We start from the raw sequence: 13,346 nt of genomic DNA, 5'->3' as shown, positions 1-13,346 counted from the left end.
AGTGAAGTAAGTCAGAAAGAGAGAAACAAATATTGTATATTAACGCATATATGTGGAATCTAGAAAAATGGTACAGATGAACCGGTTTGCAGGGCAGAAATAGAGACACAGATGTAGAGAACAGACGTATGGACACCAAGGGGGGAAAGTGGCGGGGGGAGGGCGGGTGGTGTGATGAACTGGGAGATTGGGGTTGACATGTATACACTGATATGTATAAAATGGATGACTAATAAGAACCTGCTGTATAAAAAAATAAATAAACTTCAAAACAAATGTAGTTTAAAGATATGAAGGGACAAAATATTCCTCTAGGGCTGTTTCCTGTCACCCTCCTCTCGTTCTCTGGCCTCTCTGGGATCAGAGGCGGGGCGGCTTCTGCTTTCTCTGTTGTGAGGTTTGTCCTCTGCTTTGTTCTCTCGCCCTGGCCACTGCAGCCTCCGGAATGTTGAGGAGTCCCTGCACCACGTGGACGCCACCTTCTTCCTGGGGAAGGTGAGCTTCCTCGCCACAGGCGGTAAGTGCATCCGTCCCCCGCCGCCCACCCCCTCCCCTGCCAACCCAGGGCAGGCTTCGGCTCCTGGGGAAGGTGAGCTTCCTCGCCACAGGCGGTAAGTGCATCCGTCCCCCGTCCCCCGCCGCCCACCCCCTCCCCCGCCAACCCAGGGCAGGCTGCGGCTGGGCCTCTGGTGGACTCCTTGCAAAGGCAGCCTGGGTGATGGAAAACACATGCATTTTGGAATCTGATGTTGTCAGTCTTTATAAAGCAAATCTGAGCTGATCAGTCTGCCGAGTTAATTCCGCTGAGATAATGGCTTAGAGGTGCCTAGTGGCTCTCCGTGGCTTTCAGAGTAAAATCCAAACTCCTGTAAAGACAAAGTATTTTGCAGTTTGGCCCCTGCCTTCCTGTCTGATCTCCTATTACTCTTCCTTTCTTTGGCTCAGCTTATAGTTCTCTGAGACTTGGTAATATTAACAGTGGAAATAATAATAGCTACCCTATGTCGGGCACTCACAGTAGACCAGACACTGTCCTGAGTGCTTTGTTTCTATATCACTTAATCTTCACGACAGGTACTACTGAAGGAGGTACTATTTTCTCTGTTTTGCAGCGGAGGAAACTGTGGTCACGAGGTTAGGTAACTTGCCCAAGGCCCCGTAGCTGAACAGTGGTAGAGCAGAGATTCACACCTAGAGAGTCATATTCCAGAGCCCATGCCTTTAATGGTTGTACCATGTGGCTTCTCTCAAATACTTTTTCCTCTTCTTTATCTCGCTAACCCCTATTTTCTGCCTCCTGGGGGACCTGACCAGCCCTGCAGTCTGGGCCCTCAGGGTATCCATCACACACATGCCTCTGTCAGAGACTCCTAACCCTTCTACCGACACTGATGGTGTGTCTGCCCTTGCTGCGCTGCGAGCTCCTTGCAGGAAGGGCCTGGCACAGATTATTCTCAGTAAGTATTGGTGGGTAAATGAACACCAGGTCACTTCTGTGTATTCATTCCTTGAATCTCTATAGTAACTCAGCAGGGTAGGGGTTGTTACTATCCTCATTTCATAGATGAGGAAATTCATGTTTTTATTGAGCACTCTATCCAAGCCCCTTCAGCCTATTTTCTGATTTGATGATCTTGACTGCCCTGAAAAGAAGGTAGAACAGGATTGTCACCCCACTGACTAGTAAGAAACTGAGGCCCAGAGAGGGGAAATGAACGACTTGGCCCAGTGCTTCCTAGGTTACAGCCATGCAGGTAGAGATTACGGGCCGGGGCTTCTTTGCAGCTGGGCGGGAGAGCCACTGCAGCATTCACCGGAACACCGTCGTGAAGCTGGCGCACACCTACCGGAGCCCCCTGCTCTTCTGTGACCTGGAGGTGAGGACCCCGAGCACGCGGGTTGAGGGACGGAGCAGTCAGCACACAGTGGGCGTGGCAGGGGTGCTCCTTGCAGGCTCGCTGAGAACCCTGGTGAAGGGGATCCAGATGTGGAGACGAGACCCTCGTGTGAAGCCCGGCTCTGCTGCCCGCTGTCCTTGGCTGGGTCACCGTGAGCCCTGGGTTCGCACAGGTAAAGTAGGTGACGCTCCGTGTACACCTTGAGTTCCGCTCGTACACCAGGCGCCATCGCCTCTTGCTTCTGCGTCGTTCTCTCTGCTCGTAACTAAGTCTTGTGTGTGTACCTGTGGGTCCATGTTACTATCCCACTTCCCTGCCGGGGTTAAGTGCTGTGAGGCCAGGCATCCTGTCTGCCTCATTAACCAGCAGTGAAGGTGCCCAGTGTCCCCCTTACATCCCTGGATTGCAGACCTTGTCTGGTCCCAGCCTGGGGCAGGGGGTCTAGCAGGCAGCAGAAGGGGAGGCTGGGTAGCTGGGTAGGTGGTTGCATGGGTACATATGATATTAGTTCTGCCCCGGCTTGCTGCCGTGGGCGTTTCTCACGAGGTGATGCTCTTCGTGGGGTTAGCACAGCAGATTGCTCTTGTGCTGCGGAATTTGCTCTTCAGCCTCTCTCTGTGCGGTACGGAACCTCATGACTTTTGCTAAAGGGTCCTCAGCAGGAGTCGGTGCTGCTGCCTCTGGGCTCCCGGGGCCTGGGCTGCCCCAGGCACGCCAGACCTGCTCAGTTGGTTTTGAGATTCGTTTTAAAGGTTTGTGTTTCTGCTCTGTTCTGGGTCTCGCACCTGTTCCCAAAAGCAAAGTGATGTCGTACGAGGAAACTGAGTCAGCATGTGGTCCCTCATCACCAACGGTTCTTACTCTGGGGTCTGTGGACCCCTCTGGTCGGAAGGGAGAAGAATTCAGGGGATTTGCGGACCTGGGCGAGAAAACAAATTACTTCTTGTTTTCACTAACCTCTAAGAGCAATTTATCATTGTGAATGTAGGCAAGAGATGTCAGCAGTAGTAGCAGAACCTGTGACTGTTCCCAGTAGAAGTGGCAGACGTTGCCATGTCCCATGGGGACTGGGGCAGATCTCATCCCTACTCCCACACTGCAGGAGTCATTAGACCTGCCCTAGATCTCATTCAGTGCATCAGTTAAGATGTACAAATTTGTGTTTCACATTTGATGACTATTTTAAGAACCCCGACTAGACCGACGCTCTGATCTCACAGGTAGGACCTGAGGCCCGGGGCACCCCTGAGGGGCCTGTCCCTGCAGGCTTTCCTCATAACAGGAGAGGCGAGACGTGCTCAAGGTCACACAGCTAGTAAGTCGGCGGAGGAGCCAGCTTGGCGTGCAGCTGTCTCTTTCCTGTCTTAGCGGGCTGACTGTGTGGCTTTGAACAAGTCGACCCACCCCCAACACACACACACACACACACACACACACGCACACACACCCTGCCTGCCTGCTCTTGGCTCTGAAGGGGAATCGCCATCTTTGCTCCACAGCTGAGGTGCGCGTGGTGCCGCAGTTCTGTGTGTGGTCATGAGGTGGCAGGCTGTACCAGGCCCTGGGTTGTCCTCTAGCCTGAGAACTTCTCTCAACAAAGGTCTGTGGCTGACGTTCTATTTCCAGCCAGCAGCAGCCCTGCTGAGAACCTAGACCCGGCATTCTCCCATACAAAGCACCCAGCGTTTGGACGGTCAGCACTCCTCGTACCGCCGATGTCCTGCTCGGGGCACACTCCTCCGCTGAATCGACTTGCAGCCTCACCATATTCTGAGGCCTTTGCATGGCAGGAATTATTAGCCCCGTTTTACATATGACGAAACCCCCAGGGAGGTGTGGGATTCGCCCAGTGAAATTATCTCCCAGCTCCGCTGATGGGGCCCTGTGCTGGTCCCCGAGAGCACAGATGCCTCAGACATTGGCCCTGCCTCTCAGAATCAAGCGCAATAGACCGACATGTAACATACGCAGCAGCAGCAGGACATGCAGAGCTTTGGAAGCCTGGCAGTGGGACTCAGTCATTCCTTCCCGTAGGTGACGGGGCAGCCATGGTAGGGTCAGAAGTGGGATTTGGGGGCCACGTCTCTGGAGTATGAAGTGTGGATGGGAGGAGGCCTGGCCAGAGGCAGGAGGCCTCAGGACGAGGCTGCTGCGGGAAGCAGACTGTGGAGTCCGAGTGAGAGCAGCAGCAGTTTGGAGGGTTAGTTCAGAGGCAGAGGCCGCAGAGCTCAGAGGATTTATTCAACAAGTATTTCTGGGCTTCCCTGCTGGCGCAGTGGTTAAGACTCCGCCTGCCAGTGCAGGGGACACGGGTTCGAGCCCTGGTCCGGGAAGACCCCACATGCCGCGGAGCCACTGAGCCCGTGCGCCACAACTACTGGGCCCGCGCTCTGGAGCCCGCGAGCCACAGCTACTGAAGCCCGCGTGCCACAACTACTGAAGCCCGCGTGCCACGACTACTGAAGCCCACGTGCCCAGAGTCCATGCTTTGCAACAAGAGAAGCCACCGCAACGAGAAGCCCGCGCGCCGCAACACAGAGCAGCCCCCGCTCGCCGCGACTAGAGAAAGCCCACGCGCAGCAACGAAGACCCAGTGCAGCCAAAATAAATACATTAATTTAAAAAAAGATAAAACAAGTATTTCTTACATAACCTGCAGTGTGCCGAGCATTGTTCTAGGCACTAGGGAAGCAGCATAGAGCAGAACAGTTTTTAAACTCCCAATTCTGTTCCAGTGGAGGAAACAAAGTGAGGAAGTAGAACGTATGGCGTGTTAGAGAATGGAGATGTGACCTGTCAGGTGGTGGTAAAGTGGCAAGATTTACACAGGGGTTGAAGGGGCGCCCTAAAAAAAAATAACCTTTAAGTAAAGACTTGAAGGAAGGCGCCGTGGAGCCTCCTGGTGGAAAGGCCCACTAGGTTGGAGAAACGGCAAGTGCAAAGGCCCTGAGTTTGGTACTTGCCTGCTGTGTTCAAGGTCCACAGGGAGGCATGGGTGGCTGGAGCAGAGCTGTGGGAGATGAGTCAGCGTGACCGTGGGGCTTTGTGGGTCGTAGGACAAGTGGTGGCTTTCACTCTGAGTTAGACTGGAGCAATGGAAAGTGTGGGGCTGGGGGGGGGACACACAGCCTGACTCGGGTTTTAAGTGGGTCCCTGCAGCTGTGGGGAGGAGAGTGGACTGAAGGGAGACGGGGCAGAAAGAAGGAGGTGGGCCTGGGGACTGTGTCTGGAAGAGCTCAGAGTGGCCTGGGCTCAGTGGTGTCTGGGGAAGAGGGAGGTGAGATGGTCTGTGATGCTGGGTGTTTCCAAGGCGGGGCCGACAGATGTGCTGATGGCCTGGATGTGAGACAGGAGAGGAAGAAGAGTCAAGGTCGACTCTGGAGTTTTCAGCCTGAGCAACTGGAAGGATGGGGTTGCCTGTGGCTGAGATGGGGGGGCGACTGCAGTCTGGGGGGACTCCCAGGAGCTCCGTCTTGGACACACTAAGACTGAGGAGTCTGTTAGATGTCTACACAGAAACCAAGCAGGCAGCGGCACATGTGTGTCTAACATTCAGAGGAAAGGTCTGGAGATGCAGTTTGGGCATCCTCAGCAATTAGATGGTTTGAAGGTCACAGAGCTGGATGAGGTCACCTGGGGACCGAGTGTGGGGGAAAGAGATGCAAAGGCCAAGCCCCGGGACCCCCAGCAGTTAGACGTCGACAGCACAGAGGAGGGAGCGGCCCGTGAGGTGAGAGGAGAAGCTGCGGAGGGTGGGGTCCTGGGAGCCAGGTGGGGAAGACCTGTCGAGGGGAGGGAGCGGCTGCGTCAGATTCTGCTGAGAGGAGACTCAGTGCGAATGAGGCCAGTGTGATGAGGACTGAGACGCCGCCTCTGGGTTTAAAACCCAGGATGTCATGGGTGGCAGATGGTGGCGAAAGAGCAGGAGGACGTGGGGAGGCCTGGCCACTAGCTTGGGTGACTGGGTGGATGGTGGAGCCCTTTCCCCAGTTAGAGGGAACAGGGGACGGGGGAGATGCTTCTGAGGCCTCCTGTTGGTCAGGGGAGAACATCTGAGCATCATTCTTCATTTGTCAACATTTGTAATGAGCACCTCATCTGGCCGCACCCTCTGATGCCCTAGGACAGTCTTGCCGCCCCTGCCTAATCCCACAGCTCCTCTGGGCCCACCAGCCCTTCAGAGGCCCTGATATAGGAACCGTCTGTTGATGGTGCCTCCCTGTCCTCGGAAAGGGCCGCTCTCTACCCACCCCTCCTTTCTACCCCTGTGAGCGTCTTTCTCAGGCAGATCCCAGGTAAGGAAGCCTTTGGGGCCTACTCTACCCCAGCACTGGTTGGGACTAGCCCTGGTTCGGATCCCAGCTCTGCAGTCACTAACTGTGTGCCTCTGGACAGTTGACCTAACCTCGCCAGCCCAGCTTGCTGAGCCTTCATTTCTTCTGGAGCAGGGGTCATCGTCTCTGGTATCCCCGGAGGGTGTTTGAAGGATTCGGTAAACTAAGGTGGTTGGAAACGGCTTGGCGAGGTGTGGCACAGACAAGGGCGCGGCCGTGCTGGGCAGCGGTGCCCCTGAGCTGTCCCCACATCTCAGCACCCCGCTCCCCTGGGCAGGCCCCTCACCGCTGTTCTCTGCTCTTCCTCTGCAGATAGAAGACTTTCGAGCCACCATGGCGCAGCGCCTGGTCCGCACGCTGCAGATCTGCGCCGGCCACGTGCCCGGCGTCTCGGCCCTGACCCTGCTGTCCCTGCTGCAGAGCTCTGAGAACCCCTCCCTGGAGGACCTGTGAGGGCCACCAGCCCCCGTGCTGCCCGTCCCCAGGGCTTGGTGCCCGGCTCAGTAAACAGTCACTGTTGCCGGGGCAGGGTCAGCAGGCAGCTCCCTCAGGGCCCAAAGTCCTCCTCGAGCTCCAGCAGGGTGTGCTGGGGGCAGGGGGTGGGGAGGGAGCCCAGCTGGTGGGACTCCAGCCCCCCTCCCCCTCCCACGCTCACTCCAGCAGAGCCCCAGGTCTTCATCCATCTGACGTGTTCTCTCTCCACTTAAGACTTCAACTGAACAAAGGGTCTGTGGCTAAAAAAAAGTGTGAAAATCACTGGTCTCTTCCACCACTCTGATTTCGCAGATGAGCAAACTGACTCAGAACAATCAGGAGTCGGGTAGGGGGAGCTTGGACTCTAGGAGCCCAGTCTGACTCCGCATCCTGGCCTTGCCATGCCTGGTTATAGGACCTGGCTGTTGCCTCTTGGGGCCTCAGTTTTCCCAGGTGTGAAATGGAGATTGTTCTACTTACCCTGTTGGGCTGTGAGGATTGTATGAAACGGTGGAGGGGAAGTGCCTGAGGCTGTATTGCTCTTGCGCTTGTCTGAGTGCTTGATGTATTTCATAATAAACGTGTTAATGCTTACACAGTGCCAGGTAAGCACTCAATGAACAGTTATTTGAACTATTATTTGAAATCACACAGAGCTGAGTTCAAAAACTGGTGCACATCCAAGGAATTACACTGTGAAGTCTTAGGTTGTGAGAATTCAGTGAGAGAATCTGACTGAGGGCTGCTTTCTGGGTTGGCAGCGAGAGATTGTGCAATGACCCCGACAGATGTGCTGATGGCCTGGATGTGAGACAGGAGAGGAAGAAGAGTCAAGGTCGACTCTGGAGTTTTCAGCCTGAGCAACTGGAAGGATGGGGTTGCCTGTGGCTGAGATGGGGGGGCGACTGCAGTCTGGGGGGACTCCCAGGAGCTCCGTCTTGGACACACTAAGACTGAGGAGTCTGTTAGATGTCTACACAGAAACCAAGCAGGCAGCGGCACATGTGTGTCTAACATTCAGAGGAAAGGTCTGGAGATGCAGTTTGGGCATCCTCAGCAATTAGATGGTTTGAAGGTCACAGAGCTGGATGAGGTCACCTGGGGACCGAGTGTGGGGGAAAGAGATGCAAAGGCCAAGCCCCGGGACCCCCAGCAGTTAGACGTCGACAGCACAGAGGAGGGAGCGGCCCGTGAGGTGAGAGGAGAAGCTGCGGAGGGTGGGGTCCTGGGAGCCAGGTGGGGAAGACCTGTCGAGGGGAGGGAGCGGCTGCGTCAGATTCTGCTGAGAGGAGACTCAGTGCGAATGAGGCCAGTGTGATGAGGACTGAGACGCCGCCTCTGGGTTTAAAACCCAGGATGTCATGGGTGGCAGATGGTGGCGAAAGAGCAGGAGGACGTGGGGAGGCCTGGCCACTAGCTTGGGTGACTGGGTGGATGGTGGAGCCCTTTCCCCAGTTAGAGGGAACAGGGGACGGGGGAGATGCTTCTGAGGCCTCCTGTTGGTCAGGGGAGAACATCTGAGCATCATTCTTCATTTGTCAACATTTGTAATGAGCACCTCATCTGGCCGCACCCTCTGATGCCCTAGGACAGTCTTGCCGCCCCTGCCTAATCCCACAGCTCCTCTGGGCCCACCAGCCCTTCAGAGGCCCTGATATAGGAACCGTCTGTTGATGGTGCCTCCCTGTCCTCGGAAAGGGCCGCTCTCTACCCACCCCTCCTTTCTACCCCTGTGAGCGTCTTTCTCAGGCAGATCCCAGGTAAGGAAGCCTTTGGGGCCTACTCTACCCCAGCACTGGTTGGGACTAGCCCTGGTTCGGATCCCAGCTCTGCAGTCACTAACTGTGTGCCTCTGGACAGTTGACCTAACCTCGCCAGCCCAGCTTGCTGAGCCTTCATTTCTTCTGGAGCAGGGGTCATCGTCTCTGGTATCCCCGGAGGGTGTTTGAAGGATTCGGTAAACTAAGGTGGTTGGAAACGGCTTGGCGAGGTGTGGCACAGACAAGGGCGCGGCCGTGCTGGGCAGCGGTGCCCCTGAGCTGTCCCCACATCTCAGCACCCCGCTCCCCTGGGCAGGCCCCTCACCGCTGTTCTCTGCTCTTCCTCTGCAGATAGAAGACTTTCGAGCCACCATGGCGCAGCGCCTGGTCCGCACGCTGCAGATCTGCGCCGGCCACGTGCCCGGCGTCTCGGCCCTGACCCTGCTGTCCCTGCTGCAGAGCTCTGAGAACCCCTCCCTGGAGGACCTGTGAGGGCCACCAGCCCCCGTGCTGCCCGTCCCCAGGGCTTGGTGCCCGGCTCAGTAAACAGTCACTGTTGCCGGGGCAGGGTCAGCAGGCAGCTCCCTCAGGGCCCAAAGTCCTCCTCGAGCTCCAGCAGGGTGTGCTGGGGGCAGGGGGTGGGGAGGGAGCCCAGCTGGTGGGACTCCAGCCCCCCTCCCCCTCCCACGCTCACTCCAGCAGAGCCCCAGGTCTTCATCCATCTGACGTGTTCTCTCTCCACTTAAGACTTCAACTGAACAAAGGGTCTGTGGCTAAAAAAAAGTGTGAAAATCACTGGTCTCTTCCACCACTCTGATTTCGCAGATGAGCAAACTGACTCAGAACAATCAGGAGTCGGGTAGGGGGAGCTTGGACTCTAGGAGCCCAGTCTGACTCCGCATCCTGGCCTTGCCATGCCTGGTTATAGGACCTGGCTGTTGCCTCTTGGGGCCTCAGTTTTCCCAGGTGTGAAATGGAGATTGTTCTACTTACCCTGTTGGGCTGTGAGGATTGTATGAAACGGTGGAGGGGAAGTGCCTGAGGCTGTATTGCTCTTGCGCTTGTCTGAGTGCTTGATGTATTTCATAATAAACGTGTTAATGCTTACACAGTGCCAGGTAAGCACTCAATGAACAGTTATTTGAACTATTATTTGAAATCACACAGAGCTGAGTTCAAAAACTGGTGCACATCCAAGGAATTACACTGTGAAGTCTTAGGTTGTGAGAATTCAGTGAGAGAATCTGACTGAGGGCTGCTTTCTGGGTTGGCAGCGAGAGATTGTGCAATGACCATTGCTTTCCTTCTCCTTTGGGTCTCATTAGAATGTGTGGAAGTGCCGGATTAGAATCCAGAAACCCTGGCAGCCAGGTCTGGGCTCCTCCTGCTCCCCTGTGGCCGGCTGGGCACGCATGTGAGAGCTTGGGGGTGAAGAGGAGGTCCGGTGGGAGAGGCCTCAGGAAGAGAGCCAAGTCCTGGCTACCTTGGAGCATGACAGCGCCCTCCCAACCCCACCCTGCTTGTGCCCCGGCCTGTCCTCCATCCTCAGGCCTCAGGACCGACCGGCCCCGCTTGATACCTTGGACGGTGCCAGCACTGCAGGGCCTCTGCTTTGACGTCGCCATGGCAGCTGCAGCTCACGCTCTCCACTGAAGGATCGGCCAGCCTGAAACTCGGCGCAGGCGTCATAAGGGTAGGGCCCGCCTTTCTCCTCTCCTTGGGTTCCTTCCAGAGCTGGCCCAGCGCCCGAACCCTCGTGCGTGCTCGGTAAGGTTTGCAGATGCCTGGCTGTCTTCCAGGGCGCCCCCTCAGCCCGCCGAGAACCTCAGCTGCCAGCTGTGGAGATTCTGGTTCAGGTCCCAGACGTCACCCACCTGACCTTCGCAGAGCTTCACACTTTACAGAGCCCTTCTCACACAGTCACTCCTGCCACCCTCCCCGCAGACCTGTGATGTTGACAGTGTTTCCCCATTTCAGTTAATGAAACTGAGACTGTTGTCATCAGAGGCTTATCCACAGTCACACAGCTAATCGGAGGCAGAGACAACCTCTGGCCCCAATTCTCTGCTTTTTCTTTCTGGTTGTTCTCTTAGGCACCTAATCGGTGAGCAAAGGTTTGGGCATCTCTGCTGCGCAGGCCCTGAGCTGAGAACACAGAAATGGTGGACACACAGGCCTTGAGCCAGAGGAAGCAGCCTTTTGGAAGGGCAGTCTCCCATTAGCACAGGGGGGCGCTTCATGGAGGGGAGGACGGAGAGCAGGCTAGGGGCCCCGGCCCACCGCAGGAGGAGGATGGTGCAAGCCTCAGGCTCCAGCAGGCCTGGGGCACAAGGATAGCCCAAGGACTCCCAGCATTTGGGAAGGGAAGCCAGCTTCTGTGCTGAGGTTGGGGTGGGTCTGGCTTGAAGGAAGAGGCTGGCAGTAAAGGTGGGTGGTGCACCTGCGGGGATGGACAGGATCAGCAGAGGTCCAGGAGGACGGCCTGTCTTCAGCCCCTCAGGAGCCTGGGCCACAAAGGGCGGGGCTTTGGGCGGGGGTGCGGAGGGGCGGGGGGGGAGGGGGGGGGGGGGGGGGGGGAGGCCTTTGGGGGATGGAGCATGGTGTCCAAGCAGGAGAGTGCAGCGGTGTGGGCACAGTCTGCCTGCCTTTTCTGGGCTTGTCATTTTGCCTGGAGACAGGTGGGGTCCTCCCCATACATCCGCCCCCACCCCCAGCCAGCATGAGGCACTCTCTCTCTCTCTCTGGTCTCTGTGCCACGTTTTCTTCGCCACCTGGTGCCATTTAACAAGAGAAATGGCGTCAGTCACGTTCTCCAGCCGAGGATCTGGGAGCCTTCCAAGTGCTGGGGGAACGCGATGCTATCACTGCTGTCAGCTCCAGCGAGCTTGCCTGGGGGCCCTGGAACCCAGAGGCCGCCTCTGCCTCACAGCAGAGCCGACCAACCCCTAAACGGCTGCCGGTCACCCTCAGGCCCACTGCCCTCAGCCGGGGAGTAGGGGCCAGCAACATCGTCCAGGAGACAGTTTGACCGAGGGAAGTGACGGAAGACCAGTCTTTACGCCCCCGTGGTGCCCGGAATTGGCGCTTGGTGCTGTGGAGGGAGACGGGAGAGGCTGCACTTGGCTTCTTCCTGATCTCCCCATCTCAGGCAGGTCACTTATCCTCGATGGGCCTCAGTTTCCTCATCTGTAGAATGGGGTCAGGCTAATTGATGCCTTTCTTCCAGCCGGTTGTGAGGACTGAGAATCAGAAGCTGTTATTTTAAACATAAAACTCCAAGCAAATGGAAGACTTCTGGAGCTGGCCATGGTCACAGGGTGGTCACGTCTGAGGCAGTTATTGAGGGTTGGCACGGACCCCTGGGCAGCAGGTCCGAGTGGGTGGGCAGCCCAAGGCTCCCGGAAGGGATGCCCTTCTGCTGGGCCTGAGAGCTGCCCGGTCCAGGCTCTCTGAGAGCACAGAGGAGGGAGTGGGGCGTTTGGGCCCCCACCGTGTGGATGAGGCCTCCAGGCTGTCAGAGGGGCTGGGCTTGTTCAGGGTCACAGGCTCTTTTGTGTCCTCAGGCCACCAGGTTGTGGGCAGCCCTGGAGCCCAGGCCCAAGGAGCTCACATTCTCCATAGGAGGCGGCCCAGACCCAAGCATTCAGGGCCTCCCTGCAGGGAGGGGGCCCCCGCAGCATGGCACCTGTGTCTCCACCCCTCAGCGAGCAGGGGCAGGGGCAGCCTGGCCACAGAGGGGAAGTGATGCAGTGGGAAAGGACCTGGCCTTTGAGTCCCATTGACTTGGGCTCTGCGGCGACCTGCAGTGTGACCTGGGCGGCTTTACTTCCCATCCCTGAGCCCCACGGCCTGCTGAGAGTCTCCTGGGCTCCGAGAGACTGAAGTGCCTGACACCGCAGCTGCCACCCTGCACGCCCGCCACAGACGGGGCCCCAGGGTTGGGGGGTTGGGTGCAGGGATGCGGTGGGCAAGGTGAGCGCAGGAGGTTCTTGAGGTCAAGGCCCCTCACACCTGGTGCCGGGCCAGCACAAAGGGACCCTTTCCAGAAGGTGTCTGCTGACTTAAACCAACCCCCCCTCCCCCCGCCTGCCATCCGTCAGTCTCCCCTGGGGCCGAGCAGAGAATCATTGTGAAAGGACTTCTCACAGACACTTGGAGAGGCTGAGGGAGACAGTGTGGTGGGCCCTGCACATCCCAAATCTGTGAGTCCTGCTTGAGTGTGACCCTGTGGACGGGGGGACCCTGAGGACCAGCTCTGGGAGGGAGAGGGGGTGGGCAGTGCCCAGGGCCCCTGACCTGGCCAGGAGGCAGCCTTCCCCGGGGGGTTCTGGGAGCTAGCATTTGGTGGAGGCTTGGTCTGACTGCATAACAGCCCTGCCAGGCCAGGCTCAGAGGGGGCGCCCAGTGCTTGGTCCTCTTCTGTGCCGGACCTGACCCCACCCCCCCGGTGTCATCGACCCCCAGATGTTGTATCGTGGGAGCGGTGGTGGGAAAGCTCAGGGGCCGAGGGGCTGCCTGGCTCATCCCTTTTCCTTCTGAGCTTGCTCTGTTCTTTGCAAAGTAAGAATCACAGTTCCACCTCCCCCCACAGGATTGAGGCAAGGGATTCAGGTGACACGCAGGGCACAGGGCCAAGCAGGTGGTGAGCGAGCACGCTGCCACCCTGCTGGTTGCTGTGCCGGTCCCTGGGCCTTGCCTGCTCCTCCCCAGACACCTTCCGGGGTCACTCGCACCTCTGTCCCCCTGTTCCGAGGTCTCACCGGGCCTCTCCCAGGTCTCTGGCCCTCCCTGCCACCCTTCGGTCTTGAAGTTTTCTCCCCAGCACTTCTCACCTCCTCGCCTACTATATGGTTTTACTGTTGGCGTTTTGTCTCTGTGGT

The 13,346-nt window shown here is 57.4% G+C and overlaps 1 protein-coding gene across 1 annotated transcript in view; it reads left to right on the top strand.

Annotated features, from left to right (window-relative positions):
- Nucleotides 1–7,319, top strand: part of LOC102975201 (centromere protein M) — a 14,410-nt gene extending 7,091 nt beyond the window's left edge. Inside the window, exons 4-6 of the mRNA XM_007099886.3 lie at nt 438–517; nt 1,786–1,877; nt 6,545–7,319. Of these exons, the coding sequence (XP_007099948.1) occupies nt 438–517; nt 1,786–1,877; nt 6,545–6,685 (313 nt within the window). The 3' untranslated portion in view covers nt 6,686–7,319. The remainder of the gene's footprint in view (nt 1–437; nt 518–1,785; nt 1,878–6,544) is intronic.
- The last annotated feature ends 6,027 nt before the right edge of the window (nt 7,320–13,346 follow it).

This window comes from Physeter macrocephalus, chromosome 6 (assembly GCF_002837175.3).
Source record: "Physeter macrocephalus isolate SW-GA chromosome 6, ASM283717v5, whole genome shotgun sequence".
NCBI classification, from domain to species: domain Eukaryota; kingdom Metazoa; phylum Chordata; class Mammalia; order Artiodactyla; family Physeteridae; genus Physeter; species Physeter macrocephalus.
Note: the sequence above shows the minus strand (reverse complement) of the source record. Positions and strands in the feature narration are given on the sequence as shown.